The sequence below is a fragment of the Diospyros lotus genome, chromosome 8, assembly GCF_014633365.1.
Source record: "Diospyros lotus cultivar Yz01 chromosome 8, ASM1463336v1, whole genome shotgun sequence".
NCBI lineage: Eukaryota > Viridiplantae > Streptophyta > Magnoliopsida > Ericales > Ebenaceae > Diospyros > Diospyros lotus.
Window position 1 is genome coordinate 11,121,327 of NC_068345.1, and position 23,911 is coordinate 11,145,237.

A 23,911-nucleotide genomic window follows, 5' to 3' on the forward strand; every position below is an offset into this window, starting at 1 on the left:
CCCCGACTAGGGGTAGCCTTAATATATCGAAGAATGCGGATCATTGCATCCCAATGACTGTCACAAGGAGAATCCAAGAACTGACTTACCATACTCACAGCAAATGAAATATCAGGACGAGTGACTGTGAAGTAATTAAGTTTCTCAACTAATCGATGGTAGCGCCCATGATCAGAAAGAGGCTCCCCCTGTCTAGGTAACAGCTTGATATTTGGATCCATAGGGGTATCTGTAGGTTTACATCCAAGCAATCCTGTCTCTTCTAGCATATCCAAGGCATACTTCCTTTGAGAAATATAGATGCCTTGCTTTGACCGAGCTACCTCAATACCCAAAAAATATCTCAAAGGACCCAAATCCTTCGTCTGAAACTGTTGGTGAAGATGTGCCTTCAATTCAGTGATACCAACATCATCATCACCTCTAAGTACTATATCATCAACATACACCACTAGAAGAATGTGGCAGCCAGACTGAGAACGATGAAAAACAGAATGATCAGCTTCACTCCGAGTTAACCCAAACTCAAGAATAGCTTAACTAAATCGACCAAACCAAACTCGAGAAGACTGTTTTAAACTGTATAAAGATTTTTGAAGGAGACACACCAATCCAGACTCCCCCTGAGCAACAAAGCCAGGAGGTTGCTCCATATACACCTCCTCCTGTAAATCGCCATGGAGAAAGGCATTTTTTATGTCCAATTGATGAAGAGGCCAATGAAACATAGCAGCAAGGGATAAGAAAAGGCGAACATAAGAGATCTTAGCAACAGGAGAGAATGTATCGCCATAATCAAGACCAAAAACCTGAGTGTATCCTCTAACAACAAGGCGAGCCTTAAGACGATCAATCCGGCCATCATGGCCAACTTTAACAGTGTAAACCCAGCGACAACCAACAGTAGACTTACCCTTGGGAAGAGGAACTAAGTCCCAAGTCCCAATGGAATGTAAAGCAGACATTTCTTTGACCATAGCAGCACGCCACCATGGATGGAAAAGAGCTTCGGGAACAGATTTAAGAGGTGAAACAGAAGATAAAGAAGAAACAAAAGCAGAATATCCAGGGGACAAATAATCATAGCTAACAAAATGGGAGATAGGATGGCAAGTACCATTACGAAGAGCAATAGGCAAGTTAAGATCAAAAGTCGAAGGTGACGGACCAGAGGAGGAAGAACGAATTGGCACCGAGAATGAGTCAGGAGACAGCTCCTGCGGACTAGCGACAACAGTTGGTGCTGGTTGGGCCACGAGATGTGGACGCCGTTGATAGACCTGAAGATCAAAGCGATCAAGGCGAGAGGCAAAGGATGGTGGAGATGGTGAAGACGTTGGAGATGATGTGAGGTCAAGAGAAGGAACAGGCAAAGGTAACTCAACAGACACAGAATCGGAGATCGCAGATGAAGAAGGAAAATAAGGAGATGACTCAAAGAAGGTAACATCCGCTGAAACAAAATATCGAATTAATTGAGGAGAGTAGCAACGATACCCCTTTTGAAGGCGAGAATAACCCAGAAAAACACATTTAACGGAACGAGCAGATAACTTATCACGACCTGGGGCAAGATGGTGAACAAAGCACGTGCTCCCAAAGATACGAGGGGGAAGAGAATATAAGTCAACCCGAAGAAAAAGAATGAAATGAGGAATCTAGTCATTAAGGACAGAAGATGGCATGCGGTTAATTAAGTAACATGCAGTTAAGACAGCATCACTCCAGTATTGAAGTGGAACATGCATATGAAGAAGAAGTGTGCGGGCTGTCTCAATTAAATGACGATTCTTGCGTTCAGCTACCCCATTTTGTTGTGGAGTTCCAGGACACGAAGTCTGGTGAAAAATCCCATTGGATGCCATATAAGATCTAAATGGAAGAGACAAATATTCAAGAGCATTATCACTACGAAGAACACGAATAGGCAAATTGAACTGTGTTCTAATTTCAGCACAAAATGTAGTGAAGACTGAAAATAACTCTGAACGCGTTTTCATTAAATATAACCATGTAGTCCGAGAGAAATCATCAATAAATGTTACAAAATAACGAAAACCGTCTTGTGAACTGACACGACTGGGACCCCATACATCTAAATGGACTACTGAAAAAGGAGAACTAGCACGTTTAGTAACTCTACTTGTGAAAGAACTACGAATATATTTCCCAAATTGACAAGACTCGCACTCTAAGGAAGAAATACTAGAGAGACTGGGAACCATTTTCTTGAGATTGGAAAGAGATGGGTGCCCCAATCGACAATGGACTTGTAGTGGGGAAGTTGTTGTCGTGCACGCCATTGAAGAAGTAGGGAGAGACAGATAGTAGACACCGTGAGACTCAAGCCCCCTGCCAATCATCCGTCCAGTCTCTCGATCCTGCACAAGAACAGAATCAAACGAAAAAGTTATAGAGCAATTAACAGTGCGAGTGAGTTGACTGATAGAGAGCAAATTAAAAGTACATTGTGGTAAATGTAAAACAGATGATAATGGTAAAGTAGGAAGAGGTAATGTAGTACCAATACCCGTGACTGAGGCTTGAGAGCCATCAGCCAATGTAACAGGAGGTAGAGACTGCGAAGTTTGAACATGAGATAGGAGAGAACGATTACCAGACATGTGATTGGTGGCACCGGAGTCAAAGATCCATGGGCCAAGAGAAGATGAAGACTTAGTAAAGCAGGCAGTAGGGTTACCAGTGTCAGCAAAGGATGTGATAGGTGAAGTAGCCTGTTATGCTGCCCGAAGCTGAAGAAACTGAGCATACTCCCCCCGGAGATAGTCACTGGTGAAGAATCACTGGGTGTGATAGATGCCTGACCCTCTGAAACGCTCACAATCATGTTAGCAGTACTGGTTGCATGAGGTGGACGTCCATGTAGGCGATAACAAGTCTCTCTAGTGTGACCAAGGCGATTACAATAAGAGCACTGGGGCCATGGACGACCACCACCCCGACGATCGCCACGACCAGTCGAGGTCGTAACAAAGGAGGAGTGATCTCCAGGAACGAACATACCACGATCAACAATAATAGAGGAGACTCTAAGTAGTCTGGCAAATACCTCTATCAGAGGAGGAAGAGAGGCACTGTCGAGGATCTATGTCTTAACTGAGTCAAGCTCTAGTCGAATTCCATGAAGACAAAGGATAGTAAACATTTGATCACATTGTTGCTGTTGTGTCTTGATATCAATATCAAAGAGCATCAACTCGTTAAAGTCGATAATAGAAGCTTGAAGCTTACCCAAATATGTGGTCATATCCAAATCAGTCTGTTGTAAATTGAACAAAGCACCAATCACATCATAAATACGAGTGATGTCACTAGTATACAACTCACGAGCCCGAGTCCATAGGGCACTACACTCCCGAAGAGGTCGAAATATCGGCATTAAGGTCAGCTTAATGGTCTGCCACAATAAACTCAATAACTGGGCATCCACTCTCCGCCAAAGAGGTTGATCCCCCTCAGAAACAGTTGAAATAGTCTTCGATAAATGATCCTAAAGGCCATAACCAAGAAACCAAATTTCAACTGCACATGACCAAGCGGGATAATTTTGTCCATTCAATTTCTCCGTTGTAATAACCGGTGTGCCCGAAAAATGGGGAATGGTCACGAGTGTGGACATGGTGGAGTGGCTTGTGGATGAAGAGTGAGCTGGAGATGAATCCATGATGCAGAAAGAACAGCAAATCTGGAGCAGATTTGATTACACAACCAAAGAGAGGGAAGATAGATCTAGAGCAATGGCAGATCTGGAGCACAAAAACTGAAGTTGTCACCGGAGTTCGCCCAAGGATGGCCGGATCTGGACAGGCGCGGCGAAGGCCACGAGGAGATGACCGGGACAGAGGCGGCGACAGTGAGAGCGAGCTCAGGCGCGGGCGTGGGCGTGGCGACGACGAGGACGCAGGTGCAGCGACAACGAGGGCGCAAGCGTGGCGACGGAGAAGGCGAGATCTGGGCTCGGCCGGAAGAAGATGACCGGATCTGGAGAAGAAGAGCCGCGATCTGGAGAAGAAGAGCCGCGATAGCTGAATGACCAGTGGCCGACGAAGAGACCCGCGATGATGACGGCGGCGGGCAAAGCGACCGGCGGTGATGGCATCGGCTGATAGCAACTAGGGTTAGGTTAGGGTTTGTGCTCTGATATCATGTTAGATGTATACAAATGAACTGTTTGTATATTGACTTAAGTGTACAACATAAGCATATAAATACATACATTTACTTAAAGATAAATACACTAATACCCCCTTACTTATCTTATTTAACACCTTGAAACCTATCTACACGGCCTTTGTTTCCTACAACCCAAGGGTTGGCACAAGTGGCTCTCGTTGGCCCAATGGTGGTACAACTCTTACCACCATAGTTCGATAAAAATGACACCCTTCGAGGCAATGTATGGATACAAACCTCCACTCCTACCGGCCATTGTTGGCCCAACCATGGTAGCAGCAATGGATACTTGCAGCAAAGACAACAGATCCTACAGTCACTAAAGAAGTTGTCTACTGCCCAAAATCTCATGAAGCAATTTGCAGATAGGAATGAAAGGGAGTTCAATGTGAGAGATCTAGTCTATTTAAAGCTAAAGCACTATTAGATCTTAAGGATCTGACAAGAATTCTCGAGAAAATTCTATAGAACGGGGAGAGAGAGAAAGAGAGGGAATTGAGAGAATTTGAAGGGAGAAATTCAAAATTGAATTGAATGAATCTTCTCATGCCTTCCATGGGTGAGATTAGTTTATATTTATACTGATTCCCCAAGTCACATGGGAGTTCTTTCCTGCCAAAAGTAATAACTGCCAAAGTACAATCACACGAGCCATGCTCTTAAGTACAAGGCATATTAGCCTATACTACCTCCCTTATTCACGTGTATAGTGTGTTAAGTAGGCACATGACAATTACCCTTCTCTTGAGGAATTTCTTATCCTCAAGAAATGCAGAGTAGGCTAACGACCCCAGGGAATTGCTTAAGTAAATTTGAGAGATGCTCCCATGTATTATTGTCTAAGTAAAGGTTGGACCATTTCACCAACACTTGGGTGATGGGGGCTCCTTGTTTATAAATGACCCTCTTATCTAGTATGGTTGTTAGCTCCATTGTAGGATTGTTGCTTCCAATGCCCGAGGGTAGGCTTAGGCTCACTATCTACTCCCCTACAAACTTCTTCAGTAATGACACGTGAAACATTGGATGAATTTGGGAATTCTCTAGTAACTAGAGTTTATATGCCACATTTCCCAGTTTAGCTATGATGGGGAAGAGTCCATAGTACCTTGGGCTCAGTTTTGAAACAAGACCTGCCATCAGAGCCTTGAGATATGACGGTCTTAACTTCAAATAGACTTCTTCCCCTACTATAAACTCCCTTTCACTGTGTCATTTGTCTACGTAATGCTTCATTCTGTTTTGGGTAAAGGCTAATTCTTTCTTGAGCTGCTGCAAGACCTCCTGTCTTTGCTGGAGGTGGGCATCCACCACTACCACATTAGTAGTATTTTGGATGGCCGATAGGCAGGACGGTTTGTAGCCAAACAAGTCTTCAAAGGGTGACATCTAGATAGAACTGTGGTGGCTTGTGTTGTACCACCATTGGGCTAGAGATAGCCATTTGTGCCAGCCCTTAGGATGTAGGAAGCATATGCATCTCAAGTAGTTTTCTAGACATTGATTGACTCTCTCTGTTTGTCCATCAGTTTAGGAGTAGTATGCTGAAGACATGCTTAGCTTGGCCCCTAAAAATTTCAATAATGTTTGCCACAGGAAGCTGGTGAACACCTTGTCTCAATCAAAGACTAGTTCTAGGAACCCCATTAAATCTAACGACCTGGTCAAGGAAAACTCCAGCCACCTCCTAAGTTGTGTAAGGGTGGGTTAGGTTTAAGAAGTGTGCTAACTTCATAAACCTATCCACCACCACTAATATGCAATCCCTTCCTTTTGATCTTGGCACTCCTTCAACAAAATCCATCGATGCACTCTCCCAAACTTGCCCCAGTATGGCTAAGGGCTGTAGCAATCCTGGGGTTGTCACTATTTCATGCTGCATCTCATACAGGTGTCACAAGCCATCACAAATCTAATCACTGTCTCCTTTGAGTTTTGGCTAATAAAAAAGCTACTTGACCTTGTGGTATGTGTTTTGTATCCCTGAATGCCCTCTAAGAGGGGATTGATGTAATGTTTGCAGTATTCTCTCCTTAATGGCTTAGCAGTCCCCAATTACTATTCTTCCCTAATATCTGATCAACATGTTCTTTAGTCTATACCCCCTTTTACTTGAGGGGTGTAGAATTAACTGTTCCAACAGGTACTTGACTTGCTCATCTGACTTATAGCTTGTAACAACCTCCTTATACCAATATGGCACTAGAACAGAAATAGCTGTTGATTCCCCCCACTTGTAACAACCTCTTAGTACCAATCTGGCACCATAACAGAAATAGTTGTCGATTCCTCCGCTTGCTCATTGACTCAAAGCTTGTAACAACCTCCTAATACTAATCTGGCACTAGAACAAAAATAGTTGTCGATTCCCCCGCTTCCTAACATCTTGACAATGCATCAGCTGCAATATTCTCCTTCCCTTTCTAGTATTGTATGATGTAGTCTAACCCCATCAACTTGGTCATCCCTTTTTCCTATAAATGAGTGTGAAGCTTCTATTACAACAAAAACTTCAAGCTTCATGGTCTATCTTGATCACAAATTGGCCCCCTTCAAGGTAATGCCTCCACTTATCGGTTGCAATTAGGATAGCCAATAACTCCTTGTAAATGCTCAACCCAGCATGTATAGGGGCCAATGCTTGGCTGATAAACGCTAGGGGTCTCCCCTCTTACATTAAAACAACCCCAATACATGTGCCACATGTATCAGTCTCCAACACAAAAGTTTTGTTAAAGTCTAGTAACCCCAACACCAAAGTCTCACTCATAGCCTTCTTCAATTGTTCAAAAGTTGCATCAGCCCAGGGACCCTACTTGAAACCTTCCTTCTCCAGTAACTCGGTTAGTGGTCTACTTATCATCCCATAATCCTTTACAAACCACCTATAACATCCAGTTAGGCCCAAGAATCCCCTCACGGCATTAAAAAAGTCGGCCTTAGCCAGGAAATCATGGTTGCTACCTTCCTTGGACCCGTGATGACTCCTTGACTTGAAATAATGTACCCTAGGTACTCCACTTGCCTTTGTGCAAAGGCGCATTTTGACCTTTTGATATATAGTTGGTTGATTCTGAGGATCTCAAATGTAACCCTTAGATGTGTTAGGTGTTGCTCAAAGGTTTGGCTATACACAAGTATGTCATCGAAAAACAAAAGGACAAAGCTCCTTAGGTAGGGCTTGAATATTTGATTCATCAAGGATTGAAATATAGCTAGGGCATTGGTAAGGCCAAAGGGCATTACCGAGAATTCATAATGACCCTGGTGGGTTCAGAAGGCAATTTTTGGTATGTGCTATGGCTTCATTCTGATTTGGTGATAGCCTGAGCGGAGGTCAAGTTTAGAAAAAATGTAGCATGTTTCAATTCATCTAATAAGTCTTCAATAAGGGGAATAGGGAATTTGTTTTTAACAGTCATGACGCTTACTTGGCAATAATCCACACAGGAGCGCCATGATCCATCCTTCTTTTTGACCAATAACATAGGGGATGCAAAGGGATTGTGGCTTGGTCAGATCAAGGACTTTTGAAGCATATCCTTGACCATTTTTTCTATTTATGTCTTTTGGGTAGGGGGATAATGGTATGCTCTAGCATTGATAAGCTCTATGTTGGGTTTCAAGCTAATAGAAAATAGAATGATCGAGGGCTCTAGGAAGGAGGTAAGGAATTAGGTTCCATGAAAAGATCCTCCCATTCAACTAAGAGTATATTAAGAAGGTCAAGTTGTTCTACCTCCCATTCAACCTAGGGTGGGTTGCTGACAATAAGCATAAGGTCATTTCCCAGCTCTTGGCCTTCTTCTTCCACACCTTCTATGGCTTGGATGGAAAAAAGTTGGGCCATTTGAGTCATCTTCTGCCTGAACATCTTTTGTAGACGCCTCCCTGTAATCATTTTGCACATTCCCATCTCTTTACTACCTGTGAGATTCATCCTTTTACCCTTTTTCTCAAATGTTGCCTCCATCTTGTTGAAGTCAAAACAAATGGGCTTACATGCTTCATCCAATCTACACCCAACACCACATCACATCCTCAACCTTCCCTTCCACCTTGATTATCTTACTATTAGTTAACCCTCTTAATGCATGCAAGGATATTTCTTTGTTATCTTCCTCTCCTCTTTCAAGCAAATTAGTTGTTTCCTCCTCTCCCACTTTATCCCCTTCTTCCCCTTCCAGTAGAAGCAGTTGCTTCTTGCATTGGTGGCCCGAGAAATACTTTCCCAACACCAAAAATAGAGCACAGCTTGCCTCCTCTGCTCTATCTCCTCTACTCTATCACCTTCCCTCCTTGTGTGTTAGGAGCTGGTAGGGTCAAGCTCTTGACCCCCCACACCCCTCTACTTGCTTCCTTGCCAAAGTTCTTACCCCCTGGTGGCGGCACATTGTGAGCTCCACCCTTGATCAACAGCCTTTGCTTCCTTAATAATGCCTCTATTGTCAATTCGTGCAACCTTGCACTCTCTACTGCATGCTTGAGGACCTTGGGTTGTAATACCTTGACCACCAATCTCAATTCTTCATTCAAGCTGCTTATGAAGCTTGAGACGAAATAAGCTTTAGTGAGGTGGGAGTTGTGGTTCAACATGAGTGACTTCAATTCTTCAAATCTGAGTTGGTACCCCAACACAAATCCCACTTGTCTGATCTTGTTGAGCTCCTCCACTACATCCACCAGACCCTATCCCCGAACCTCTCACATAGTTCTTCTGCAAATTCGGCCCACTGATAGCCCTCCTTCTATCATGACCCTAGGGGAGTATTGTAATTAGGGATGGAACTAACCTTGTAAACCATTGGGAGTCTAACTAAAAAGGGTCAGGTAGTTTGTTGAGTTGTTTTGCATCAAGTAGAAGATCTAGAAATGAGCAATAAAGTCCTAATCGATTTCAAGCGACAGTTAGTTAGATTGTTTTATTCTAACAGTAATATGTAACCTAGGGGTGTTTTGGGTATTGCAATATATGTTTTATCCCCAGAAATGTTCACCCTAATTTGTCTATAAATATAGGGCTAAGGAAGTCATTTGAGTGATAACCGATCATTCATTTTGATATTATGCAAGTGTCGTGTGTGAGAGGAAAGGCCTGTGTCAAGAAAGCTCTTTGTAATCTCCAAGAAAGATTGTACTCGGGTGGGATAAGAGTGAGGTACTTCTTGTAACGTTCAAAGTTTGGATTTCTAGTGGAATTGCTCTTGGACTAAGGCTGGATGTAGGGTTGCTTTTCATGTAATCCAAACCAGGATATATCGCACGCCTTTTGTTTGTGGTTTGTTTGTTTCTTTCTCTATTTTTCATTCTTTTAATTATGTTCTTTCAATTTCAGTTTTTTATTTCTGTTGATTGGGTTGATTTCGGGTGAGGAGTGTGAGAGATTAGCATTTGTAAGCATTGTTTAAGTTATTTAAAGAGCTCCTAATCATAACATGGTTGGTTGATCAGGTGGGAATTGGTTGGTTGTACAACAGCTAGTTGTTGGGCTATTAAGTAATTAGAAGATTTGTTGAATTGGCTAGAGGTTCTCTATATAGGGACCTACAACATTGTGGGAAGGATCATCGATCGAATATGCTATCTTTTCTTGGACTGCAAGCTGATCCACTTCATCAAGAATTCTTTGTGTTCCCAAACGATTGCCCTGATGCGGTAAAATTGGATCAGAGGCCTGCTTTGGAGAAAATTCCGGTGACAACTAGAATTGGGCTAGGGAGGCCAACATGTTTAGCATACTATTGATCCTCTGCCCCTACTGTTCCACCATTTCTTGGCACCGTTCAATAACTTCTTGTTGCTTCTCCATCGCAACTTGCAAGGTTTCCTTCAATTTTGCTAAGTCTTCCCGAGTTTGGTGCATAGTTTCTTTAGTATGGATCATTCCGAACTCCATGGCCTCCAACCTGATCTCCAACTACTTCAATCGTGTACCCTAGGACATGACTCCTTGCTCCTCAATCACACTAGGCCCCGCGATTGCTTGTTCTTCCCTTTCTACATTGAAGCAGTCGTTACTAGCTTCTTCTGACACCTTCCTGGCCGCTTCTGACACCTTTCTCCCCGAGGTGCTATTGTCTCAATTTTCCCATTGTCAGATCAACCGGCTCTAATACCACAATTATCAAGCCCTTGAATTAAGGCTGACAATTCGGTAATTCCAAATGTAAGAACAAGAGAGAGAGAGGAAGGAAGAAAAGATCGTGTATTCAATTGATGATCCTTCCCACAATGCCATAGGTCCCTATATGGAGAACCTCAAGCCAATTCAACAAATCTTTTAACTACTTAATAGCCCAACAACTAGCTGCTATACAACCAACTGATTCCTGCCTAACTAACCACCCAACCCTTTTAGTTAGACCCCCAACAGTTTACAAGGTTAGTTCCATCCCTAATTACAATATTGCCCCTAGGGTCGTGATACCTTCACCTTGGACCATCCCTGGTACAAAGCATCTCCCGTGTTATTGAGATAGGCCACAACTAAGGCCACCCTTTGTTGATATGGGATTCCATACCGTTCAAACATCCTTTTGCATCTTCTGATCCGCCACTTGGGGCTTATCCCATCAAACATTGGGATATCCAGCTTTGGCATGGGGAATCCTAAGTGGTTATGCACCACTAGAACCCCCTGCCTAAACCCCATTATATTCTCCCCTACTTCTACTAGATCATCTCCCATTTCAGAGGTTCCAAGTACTCTCTGATTCATCCCATGTCCAGGTAGAATCGGATCAAATCTCTCCTTAGGAGGAAAATCAAGAGAGAGTCTCACCGAATTTTGTCTAACAAACATCATCATGAAGCCTTGTAATTGCTCCTTGATCTGGCTTTTAACCTCCTCTTGGATCTGAGTAACTGCCCCTTCTAGCTTCCGATCTATAGAAATGATCGCCTCGTGGTTTCGGTTTGATTCGGTCTTCAACTGATCCAAGCGAGCTTGCAAGTCTGCCACCGTTGAGCTGAATTATTATAGTTGCGACTCCAGATTCTTCATTCGCGTCCCCCCCACCATCGCTTTGAATACATAGCGAACTAGCCCAGCCTAGGACAAACTCTAATACCAAAATTGTCAGATCTTAAGGATCTAAAGAGAATTCTATAGAACAGGGAGATAAAGAAAGAAAGAGAGAGGGGGAATTGAGAGAATTTGAAGGGAGAAATTCAGAATTGAATTGAATGAATCTTCTCATGCCTTCCATGGGTGAGATCAGTTTATATTTATACTAATTCCCTAAGTCACATGGGAGTTCTTTCCTGCCAAAAGAAATAACTGACAAGTACAATCGCACAAGCCATGCTCTAAGTACAAGGCATATATCAGCCTATACTACCTCCCTTATTCACGTGTACAGTGCGTTAAGTAGGCACATGACAACTTTCCCAAGGGCAGGTCACTAAACTCATCCCCAAGTTTTATGCCCCATTCCCTATTACAGCCAAATTTGGAAAGGTTGCCTACCAATTCCAATTGGCAGTTGATTGCCAAATTCATCCAATATTTCAAGTGTCCATGCTCAAGAGGTCAGTAGGCATACAACAAGTCAGCCCATCCTTACCTCCATTTATTAAAGACACCGATCCTATTGAGGAACCAGCAGCTATAGTCGACCAAAGGATTATCTACAAGCAAAGGGCTTCCTCTGACTCAAGTGTTGGTGAGATGGTCCCACCTCCACCCGAATAACAAGGCCTGGGAGTACTTACCAAACCTCCTCAAGCAATTTCCTCGGGCTGCCCAGCTTCTCAGCAGTTCTTGAGGACAAGAAAACTTTTAAGAGAGGGGGAATTGTCATGTACCTAGGGCTAAGAAGAGTTGTACCAAAGTTGTTAGGCTGAGGGGGGGTTGTACCTTGGTAGTTATAACAAAATTGTTCTAGAAGATAGAGATGGCCAGATCATTGTACGGAGGGAATCATTTAGTTGCTGCTGTAATCAATATATAACACCTGATTCAGCCTTATCCAAATTATGAATTATCAATAGAAAATTCCAGATTTCTCCCAAACATTCTCTCTCCCTCTCTTTTTCTTTCTCTCTCTCACTCTCGTTCTTCTATTTCTCCCTACAATTCTTCTCAATTTCTCCCTAAATTTCTTGCCCAATTATCACCGAACGAGTGAGAATTCCTTGTCGGATTCAGAGGTCTGACAATAGCTATAAAAAGATTTGAAGATTTGAACTTCCACCACGCTAAAAGTAAAATATAATTCCTCAGCAAAAAAACTAATACATAATTTGTGTTTCTTAGAACTAATAGTAGTTCATTAAAAGTTGGTCCACTGATGTACAAACATAGAAGAAGACATGCTATAATGTAATTATTTCCAAACTGTATAGACAAGCCAAAGAAATTCTTGAATGGCAGAATAATCCTTCCCAAAGCCCAAAATGACATCATATCAAGCCTTAATCCCACTAGGTGGGGTTGGCTTCCCAAATCCAAAAGACGAGAAGAAATCAAATTTCATTTTAGAGACCTGCACAACTACACTTCTAAGAGAAAGTTCATTTGTTCCCTTTATGCACCAAAAACAAAGAGGGAAAATAACCATAGATTTCTGGAACTATGAGGTTAAAACAAGCAATTAACCAATCACCATCATATACAGGCCATCAGACCTTTGCAGCAAGGCAAAGGAAGCATTTGCAAATCAGTAGAAACATGACAATGAAAACGAACATAATAGACAGATATTAACAATCATAATTGTCAAAGGCACCTTGCACAAAAGGTGCTTGGAGCCAAAGCACGAAGGCACAATACCTTTCGCAGAAAATTAAAGGCTAGCATTTGTAAATTAGTAAAACTCAACTGCCAAACGAAAATGACTATAATAGAAAGATATACTATATGGAATCGTAGTTGTCAAAGCCCAAAGGTGCACTGAGGTGTAAACAGGGCCGGCCCTGAGGGAGGCAACCAAGGCAGGCAGTCACCTTGGGCCCCCCAACCATAGAAGGCCCCCAAAAATTAAATTCGAGTTTTGAATATATACTTTAAATATATAATAAATACGTGCTAAAATACATAATTTACACCATATTGAACTTTTGCATTGAGTACATTCTAGAAGATTAGAAAGAATCAAAAGAAACCGGTTAGTTAGATTGGCGATATAACCGGCAATTGAGTTAGTTAGGTTATTTCTAATTAAATTGTTTATGTAAGGGTAGTATAGACTTTGTGTTGGTTTATTAACCACCCTAGTATTTACCGCCCAAATCCATTATAAATAGAAGGCATGGGCAATCATGAGATATCATCATTCATCTTATTCTTTGATTGCTTACGAGTGTAGTAAACTTGAAGAGATGAAAGACTAGAGCAGTTAGTTCTTTGTAATCTCCATAGAGGATTGAACTCGTGAGCGAGATAGAGAGGGTTTCTTGTGTACTGATTCTTGATTGGATTTCTAGTGGAATTGCTCTCGAACCGAGGTTGGATGTAGCCTGAATGAGGATATATCTTTGTCTCTTTTGTGGTTTGGTTGTTTCTTTCCCTTATTCTCTTACTGATCTATATATTGCTTTTCATTTCTGTCGTTGTGTTTGATATTGAGTGGGAGTGTGAGTGAGATTGGCATTGAATTGAGAGGATCCTAGTGCTCCTAATCCTAGCACAACAATTCTATTTGAGCTTAGTTGGTAGAGTGATGGGTTATAAATCAAAAGTTTCTTAAGTCACTCCACCAGCACGTTTGAATTTTTTTACATTATAATGTTTTTTAAACAATAAATACCAATCCCACAAATTTTGTACGAAAAATTAATGCTTTAGTGAATTTTTTTACATTTTAATGTTTGCTAAATAATAAATACCAATTCCACAAATTTTGTAAGAAAAATTAATGCCTTAGTGAATTTTTCTACATTTTAATGTTTTTTAAACAATAAATATCATTCCTGTATCGAAATTTTGTAAGGAAAATTAATGCTTTAGTCATTGGACCTTTGAAAGTTTTCAGTTAAATTTTTTAAACTTAAAAGTCAATCACGTAAATCGTTAATTTCAGATTCAATCTAAAGTCTTGAAAGTCTAAAACCCCAATAAAATTTTGGTTTATGGGCTTGTTTAGGGCCCCCCAAAATCTCAGGGCTGGCCTTGGGCATAAAGGGTGCTTAGAGCCAAGTCATGAGGCACAATCACATGCCTCATGGACGTGAGGTGTACATCTAACAAAATTGTTGATAAAACAGACATATATATCATTACTATTTTCAACTTGTAACTGTGAAAACAACGACAACGACGTACCAAGCCTTCATCCCACCATGTGGGGTCGGCTATATGAATTCTAGCTTTCCTTTCATCTCCATCCATTGTTGTTTTCAATTTGTAACCATAGAAGGTAAATGAAAAATCAGAAAAACATGAATCACAAGTAACCAACACTATACTAACAACCAATACCAACAAGTACAACATTGCCAATTCAAAAAATCAAAGAGTGAGTACAATGAAATGCAAACACAATAAAATTACAAGAAATTTTAAATTATAGTCTAGATTTTCAAGTCAAAATTACAGATTTTCCTCAATCCTCAATCATGTCCATCAGTTCATACCAACACTTCCAGTGTTGAAGGTTATTTTCAGTGGTTCCAAGCATCCAGGCAATTCACAAGAGTCCAGAATCTCCTAGACTATTGGAGAAGCAGCACATATAAGCAAATTGGCACAAACAGAACAATAACCAGGTCCCACTGGGTGTCAAAATCACAAATTAACAAGAGCAAAACACGCATGCACACATAGTTGATTCCCTTGTCAAGCAACAAAAACTAGCATAAGTTTCCTTCAAACAAAAAAAATAATGCCTTATATAAGCAATATATCAGCACATAGTTTGGTCCCACTTTCACCAATGAGGTTCAGCGGCTAATGATTCAAAAAACACAACAGAAGAAGATTGCATTGACACAAAACAGTAAAAGAAACTAATGTATTCAAGAATGCATCACACATCCATGTATATTCATATGCATATAACATAACCAAAGAAGTAAACACCTGAGAAAATAACCATTGAGTCTGCCAACTAAGACACAAAAAACCCAACATCATGGCCAATATTCAGCATAATATGGTTAAGATTCACAAAATGGTACCTTGTCATTATTACAATCAAAATAATAAATTTTGTGTAAAAATTAAATCTTAGCAACAGCTGAATGTAGTAGATATGGCCATTAGCAACAGTACTCCAGCATATCACTAACATTTAAATTAGACTGTTATTTGTTAACAACTTGGATATTGTTTATCATATACCATCTTCAACTTGTACTTGGGAATTGAGCATACAAATGCTGCACAACTTCTCCATTAAAATAAGAAAGAAGAAATGAAAAGGCACTGATATCTGAACACACTGCAGAAAAAAATACAGATTCATAGTAGACAACAATGTATACGTGTTGCACACATTTATTGAGGTATATCTTCTATATGTTTTGCTATCAATACAAGCAATTAAGAGCAATCTTAAAATTAATGGCATAAAGGAAGTGAAGGAGAAAAGAAATTAACATTGACAGATTTTCACAATGGACACAAAATAAAATGATCATTAAACTCTCCTAAGAACAAACAAGTTATACCACGTAATCTAGGCGTGTACTTGCTGTGGTTCCATGCAAATGAAGCCAGTGAGATACACCACAGAAAGTGAATTTTCAAACTGCAAATTGAGATGCCCTAGCAGCCATACTATTAATCTGAGACTGCATCTGCGTGGCCCTGACTTTGGTGGCCATGGCCCGATGGAAAAACTGCTCACGGGACAACAGCCTTATGCTTCTCAAGTATTGATCAAATGGCATAGCCCCTTCTTGCACTGCCTTATCCAAAGAATAAACAACATCCTCTATTGCCAAATCAGAGGCAGTACTCTCAATAATCTGCTTCGAAAGAGCATCACAAGGCTCAAATGCAGCATCTATGTCATCTACATTCCTCATATTGACCATCTTCCCTTCATTCTCCCTCAACCAACCCTCCAAAATATCACTGTTCATCAAAACCATCTGCAACTGCTGCTCCAAAGCTTCCTTCTCATCCTGCATCTCCCCCAACCCTTTGGTAAGCTGTTCCTGTCTCTGCCTCAACACTGCCTGCGCATTAAACAACCCCTCCATCTCCGCCTCCCTTGTCTTCCTCAATGCCCCAACATCACCGTGCAAACTTTCCACAAGCTTATTGATCGCGTTTCTTTTAAAAACCTCATTCGGGTCCTCCGTGCCGGCCAGCCTATGCGGCTGCGGAGGAGTAGGCAGCGAAGTCACGCCTCCGTAGGGAGACTGTGGAGGATATGATCTCGGCGGTATCGCCGGCCGAGCTATTCCAGCGGACGATCCCAAGGAAGCGGGAGGGGTGGCGAAATTATGACTACTAGGGTTAGGGTTAGGGTTCGGATTCTGAGGCCTCCGCTGAGAATACAGCGGCGGATCACGGCCGAAGAAGTGGCTCAAATCTCGGGCCAAATCCATCAAATTCGAGCTAGGGTATACCCAATTCTGGAGATAAGGCGTGGAAACCAGGCCGGAAGGGTTGACGAAGGAGTGAGGACGCTTGATGATCATGTCGCGAGTCGGATTGACATAGACAAGAGGCGGATGGCGGGGATAGGACTCCATTAGCCAGATCACGATGGGGATGTTGTAGGTGACGCCCTGGAAGAGCATCGGGATAGTGCCGTCCGCCTGGAGGAGGTTGACTGTGCGGCCGTCGTTGTGCGTGTAGGTGGCGGTCTTTGGCTGCAGGCTGGGATAGGCGTCGGTGAGCGACATGAGATGCTGGCGGATCAGCCACTTGACATCCTCCGTGTAGGGCAGAGCCGAGGGGCCCCGTTGCGACAGGACGCTGCTGAGAAATTGCTGGATGTACTGCGTGTTCGGCGATGATCCTCCTCCGTGAACGGCCGGCGGCGGCGGAACCATTGCCGTTGACCTCGATTGGAAGAAGAAAGCAACGAATTTGGCACGATGAAGCAACGAGCGAGAGAGAGCGCGAGAGACTAATCGGAAACACTACGAAGGGCATGAGCGGAACAATTTTGCTTTTATTAATTATTATTATTGCTACAGTAGCTATGTAGTTTGACGATTTTGTTACTCTGGCGCAGGTAAGTTGAGGGAGAGGCAGGGCCGTGGGCCCATTTGGGGGATCCACACACTCCCTTGTTAGCCCGCGTCGGCACGCGTTCTAAGCAGGTAATGTATCATTCCAATGTAGTTTGATTGGAAGGAGAACGTATTTTTGCGAAAAAATTAAATATTAAATTTTTTTGTGAATAAAATATTAATTATGTCCTTTATTTTTATGCTTACAAATAATAAGAATAATTTTTTTAAGCCAAAGTATTTTAATCTAAACAAAAAAATGACCATGTTTCAATAAATATAATATTTATGTAAATATGATTTGTTGTGTTACGTATGTATTTTTAGAGTCAGTTAAAAAAATTACATAAACTTCGATACCTCATGATAATTATGTGATTAGTTTGGTTTCAATTTAAAAATACAAAAAGTGATCACAATATAATTAAAAATTTGATAATCATAAAAATAATTATACTTATAATTTTTTTTTAAAAAAATGTATTAAACTCATTTTTTCTTGTCAAAAGATTTCCAAATGTTATCATCAATTTTTGTTTGCTAATTACAAAAAAAAAAAATTATGTTTGTAAAGTGATCAACCAGAGTAAGGCACTAAATGTAACACCCCAAAATTTTTGGGCATAACTTAGGACTTCAAAAATATAATTTTTTTTTCATACCACAATCACTGACATACATCACACAAATTCTCAAAAATCCTAATTTCACCTTCTCAGCCTAACAAACACAATAATTGAATAGTTAAAACAAGTGTTAAAATTTCAAGTATGAAAATTAGATCGAACCTAATATGGTTCATAACTATAATACTTTATTTATAATAAGAAACTGTTTGAGACATTTACAAAACGCATTATATGGATACTATCTCTTGAAGAAACAAATGTCCATCTCAAACATAACCAAAACATACATATATTTGCACATAATCAAAACATACTAAACATACTACATGCAGCAAAATAAGCCTATTCTCCAGCTATCTCCTTTTCCTTAGAACCACTTGTCGAATCTGGAATGTTTAAATATTTTAGGGACATAGTCCAATTAAAAAATGAATATTCTAGTGAGAAATTCTAAAATAGTTTATATAAAACGTATGAGGAAATAACAAGGACTACTCCGAAATGCCTCATGAACATATCAGCCTTCTCCAACGAGAGTTTTCTCAATGGCAAGCGCATCATGCCTCTCGGGAGGTCCCTAACCATGCGACATTGGCCCAACCTCATAGAATTCATGCAAGCACCACATCCGTTGTTCTTTACGCTCACGGTCTTCCTCACGAGAGTTTTCTTAATGGCGCATGCATAGTGCCTCTCGGGGGATATCCAGACTTTTGCCCTCGACCAACAACAAATATGTACAACAGCATGGCCACAAGGATTTTATAATTGCAATAGTTAAAAAGCCAATAGCATATATTTTCAGAAAAACGCATTTCATACATGCAACTTGATTTCAAGTAAGATAACAATAAGAGTTTACGTATAAGAACTTCATAAAACACGTTTCATGTAATAGAAGTCTCATAAAAAAGAGAAAAAAAAGGGGTTTGAAGTATAAGAGCCTTACCTTGAAAGTTTATCTCTGGAAGTTACAATTTCACAACAAACGGGATAGGATTCTGTAGAAAACACAAGTTTCGATAAACCTAACCACCAATATTTTACATGGGGTTGAAGGGCATTAAATTAGGGACAAAATTGAAAAATTTAAAGACAAGAGGGCCCCTCACGCGCCTTGGGAAGGTGGCCCACGCGCCTTCACACATAGTTATTTCCCACGCGTGTATCTCACGCGTTGCCCCTCTATTTCGAACAGCTTTGTTTTCTTTTTGGTTTTTCGACCATAACTTCCTTATTTTAACTCCAATTCAACCCCGTTTGAACTTATGCCTCTCTTCCCTATCTACAAGATTATTAAAAAAAATGACTTACCTCACTTTTTTTCTGACTGTTTGGGACAAACTTTGGCAAAGACCCGAAACTCCAACGAGGCTCGTTCTTGCCAGCTTCTTCTTCGATTTCTTCACTTCTTCTTACAGAATTTCCTCCCCTTTCTTAAGAGCAAACTCCTCACCTTCGAATGCCTCAATTCTTAAACTCAATTGGTATGATTTGAGAACAACCCATGGCCTTTATTTATAGATTCATCGGACTAATCACATAATGCCACTTGTCTCAAGATAAGCTTTGGACTCCAAAGACTCAAAACTATAATTGAATGTTGCTTGAAATCCAAAGCCATATTGGATTGAATTTTGAAATCAAAGACTAGAATGAAATGAATTTTGAAATCCAAATCTAATATCCCAAATTTTAAATGCCATTTTGGCCTTTATTTCAAGTCCTCAAACTATGATATTTTACCACATAAACTCATAATTTTATCTTTATTTCGCTTGAGTAATTCTTTAATTGCAATTACATCCTCAAACATCAAATTAATTTGCATTACGACAAATAAAATGCAAAATTAATAACTCCAAACTTACTCGATAAGAACTATTTTGTCCTTACACCCTCACAGGACCTTTATTTCATCCTGAAACCACTTCAATCTTGATTCTTGAGTAAAATTGGAACCCCTTCACAGTTCCGTTGACTTCCCGGAAGTCCCTTACAACCATTCAATTTTTCAGGCTATAACTTAGCTGTACCGAAAATCGTATCTGATTTGATTCTTTTAGTGTCTTAAATCACGTCTTGAGACGCTCATCAATGCCATACATTTTTCCTTAGGTATCTAAGCTCTAGGGCACTCCCTGTAGCTGATTCAACGATTTATTTTACTATCAAATTAATTTTTAATATTTTAAACTCACTTAAAATATATGATAATCTTACGAAAGTATGGGGTATTGCACTAAATGCATGGTACCATCTGAAGGCCCTTGGTTGACCAAAGTTCAATAGAAAGTTTACTAAAATAAGTTCTAAAAGTTTAGTTAGTCAAGGTTAAACGGTGTGTTTGTATCATTTTATCAAATTATATTTAATCGACCAAAGTCATCAATTTAATCTACTAAATTCTTTTAGAATAGAGTATAATTATCATCAAACCTAATTTAGCTGATTAAAGTTTTTATTTATGTGAAAGATAAAAGTATTCTATCTATGTGGTCAAGAAGAAAAACGCACTTAGGAAGAACATTTACATGCAATAGAAACACATGAACACCTAATATTATTTTTAAACGATGTTATCTAAATAATATATATTGGGGTAAATGTGTTTACCAATAGAGGTGGTCGTGGAGAACAATGCATTTAGGAAGAATGTCTTTCAAGTTCTTAACAAAACACTCCTTTTAAGAGCGGGTTAATAGGGTAGGCAAACGTTTTTTATTGAGAATTTATAAAATTTCATTTATGTTCCACCAATTTAACTATCTTTCTCCTAAATGTATTTTATTCATACTCTTCTTTACATTTTTGTATGATTTTTTTGGCAAGTAAACAAATATTTCTTGTTTTGGTTAGGCATATACACAGTCCTAATAATATATTTAAGTCACTATATTATACTTTTACAAAATGATTCATTAATTAGCAGACTACATTTTTTGTGACATTTATTTAGGTATCGTATGAATATGAATACTTCTTTTTTGTTAGAAGACATTAACTATATTTTAAGGTAATATTTGTTAACTAAGATATAGACCGAAAAAAATGGGATATGTAAAGCATTCCAGACAATTTTTTTTTTTTTTTTTGTTAAATTTATCTTGAACCTTACAGATAAGAAAAAATAATGCATGTTTCCTCCAATACATTCTAAAAAATTTATCAAATAGTTTGATAAAAATCTTAAAATGCTTCTCACCTTTATTTTGATCATTACATAACTTGATTCGAAAATCATTCCAACCTTATATTAATACAATCTTATCTTACTCATTTTAACAAATGGGACCTAAATATATAAATATTGATCTTACTAATTGCATGTTCTTCTTCTTGAGCTGAAACTTTCTCTCATGCACGTTAACAAACACATCAACTGAATTCCAATTTAAAAGATCTCTAAAGTTCTGATGATGACTCCGATTGTTAGAAGATCTCCCTCTCATTGATGACTCTCTTAAAAACTTAAAGATGGATAAAAGTATTGTGGAACCACTCACAAGCATTCAATTCTCACAAATAATGATCAAAGAGGGATTACCTAAATTTCAAACATCATCAGGGGCGGTGCCTGCAGGAACGAAGAAGGTAGGTTCCTCAAGAGTCAAGGCATTAAAGCTGGAAACTCGACAAGCTCGATGGCATGGTAATATTAATAAATGTTCAAGCCTTACCAGCTGGTAGAGAAATGCAGATGAATGAGATGCAACAAGGACTACGTATAGTCTCTTCTGGCGTTGGTGTTGCAAGCAAATCTAAGAGGATGAATCAAATATATGTAACTCATAGTGTGATCCCGAAATCATCATATTTTATCAAAAAAATATATGTACATTTATACATAAATTAATAGCCTTATTGTGCACTCAGAATTATCAAAGTAAGTTATATAAAAACTCCTATAATTCACCCAACCTAGCTAAACTATATAATAAATAATGCAAAATACATATATAGTTTCTCCTTCCTTTACCTCCCAAGCTCATTATTTCCCTTGCTATTGTTATATATAAATACATATTATTATTATCTAATAATAATAATAATAATAATATTGATAATTTTATGATATATATATATATATATTATAATCTATTCTTTACTTTACCTTATTTAAAGAAAGTGATAGTTATCGGACGAAAAAGCATGTCCTTAGGTTTAAATTTAAAAAGACATATGCTTTCTGATGTGAATCAGCTTGCTAAATCCTCACAAGATCTGTTGAGCATTCACGGAGACCCAATAAGAAGATTGCAAGATTTGGGAATGATTGATTGATTGACAAGATTGCAAGATTTGGGGTTGATTGATTGACACGATTGCCAAATTTGGGGTTGATTGATTGATTGGTTGATTGATTGACAAGATTGCCAGATTGATTGGTTGATTGATTGATTGACAAGATTTGCAAGATTTGGGGATGATTGATTGATTGACAAGATTGATCCAAGCTTCCCTTATTTCCTCCTTTGTTTTAAATCTTTTCTATTTTAGATAATTCTTGTTTCTTTACCAGATTATGCTATTTCCTTCTTGTAATCAATTCCTAATATGCCTAGGATTTGATTTATTTCTTTCTAATTTAGAATTTGAATTCGGCTATATAAGCCAATGTAACCCGAGAGGAATTTAGTTTTTGATCAATATTATTTTGTGAGAGTTTTCTCTTTGGTTCTTCAACGAACTATTTTGAACTTATCAAGATTTTATCTTGTGGCGTTCATCCTTGACTTATCACTCACAACTCATCTCATCTATTTCGAGTGTGGCGTCAACCCTACCTTCTTATACCTTTGGTTCTTATCTCTTTATAGATAACGGGTCAAGGTCCTTTGTTTTCTTTATTATGAATCTGTTTTAGAACGATCCTTGGCAAAGGAACCATTTTTGATCGTCGGGTCTCACCTTCCTTCGTGGGGTTCACATCACTTTCAAATTTTAAAAGTCACGTCTTTTTATATTGAAGAGTTGTTATATTTTCAAAGGATAAGTCATTTCCAAAAGGACATGATCTTTCAAAAGATTGTGTTCTTTAGTTTCGTGTGTATTGGTATACACCATTTCACAGTTTATAAATAGATTTGGGCAAACAGGGTACAAAAAGGTCTGAAAACAACTCTTCTTTCTTCTTTTAATAATTGTTATCTCTTTTATTTACTCTCTTATTATTTTTAATTGGTGGATTTGAGTTCTTGGTGGTAGAAGAGAGTAAAAAGTGCAATTTTGATTTCTTAGTTAAGCATTATATCCCGGGGTTAAAATTTCTATGAACCTTTGCACTTAGTGGGGGGAAATTACTATCCTAAATATAATTTCCTAAAAACACCTTGCCTAACACAATCATTTTCCTACTTCGAATTTCCTTTGTCTTTCCTCAATTTTTGTTTTATTATTTTTTCCTATATTACTGCAACAAATTTAGGATAGTAAAATTCCAATGGAGTCTTCTTTGTGTAAGCAGAAAGTTCAAGATATGAAAAGACCTAAGAAATTCAATGGGATAAATTACAAGCGTCGGAGCATAAAGATTATGTATCAATTGATAATTAGCAAAGTTCTTTATGTTCTAACCATTCCATATCTGTAAGATGGAAATAGCGAAGGACCACTATAACGCCCCACTTTTTCGGGCGCGTTTTATAATTTGGGACAATTTCGAGATAATAAATTTTTTTCTTCCAAACATTAAAGTTAAACCACATCTGTAAGCACCCCCGCCCGGATATCCCCAACCACCCGGACTACCCGAACGGGAGCGCCTACGGGAGGAGAAAAATAATGAAACACGAGACAAGGACCACCCCGGCATGCATACACGAAAATAAGAACAGCGAAAGCAAAGCTCAAGACATGCATGCACTATGGGTACCCCGCTAACACAGCGGTCACAAGATAAGTAAAAGAATACAAACTCCTGTGCTGACACACACGAGACTCGAGAAAAGACCTGG

General features: G+C 39.4%; 1 protein-coding gene across 2 annotated transcripts; it reads right to left on the reverse strand.

Moving 5' to 3' along the window:
• Positions 1 to 1,975: 1,975 nt before the first annotated feature.
• LOC127807927 (protein ELC-like) lies at positions 1,976 to 17,262 on the reverse strand. Of its 2 annotated transcripts, XR_008024833.1 has the most exons (2): positions 15,805 to 17,262; positions 1,976 to 2,381 (listed from the first exon to the last, which is right to left on the reverse strand). XR_008024833.1 is itself a non-coding variant. In XM_052346160.1 (1 exon), the coding sequence occupies exon 1, from the start codon at positions 17,140 to 17,142 to the stop codon at positions 15,880 to 15,882; it is 1,263 nt and encodes a 420-aa protein (XP_052202120.1). In that variant the 5' UTR covers positions 17,143 to 17,262; the 3' UTR covers positions 15,602 to 15,879. The 2 variants fall into 2 exon arrangements, 1 of the variants encoding a protein (XP_052202120.1); XM_052346160.1 differs by lacking the exon at positions 1,976 to 2,381 and having other exon boundaries at positions 15,602 to 17,262.
• Positions 17,263 to 23,911: the final 6,649 nt, after the last annotated feature.

Excerpts from the sequence above, each read along its gene's own strand:
- LOC127807927 (XM_052346160.1), bottom strand. The coding sequence starts at position 17,142 with ATGGTTCCGCCGCCGCCGGCCGTTCACGGAGGAGGATCATCGCCGAAC.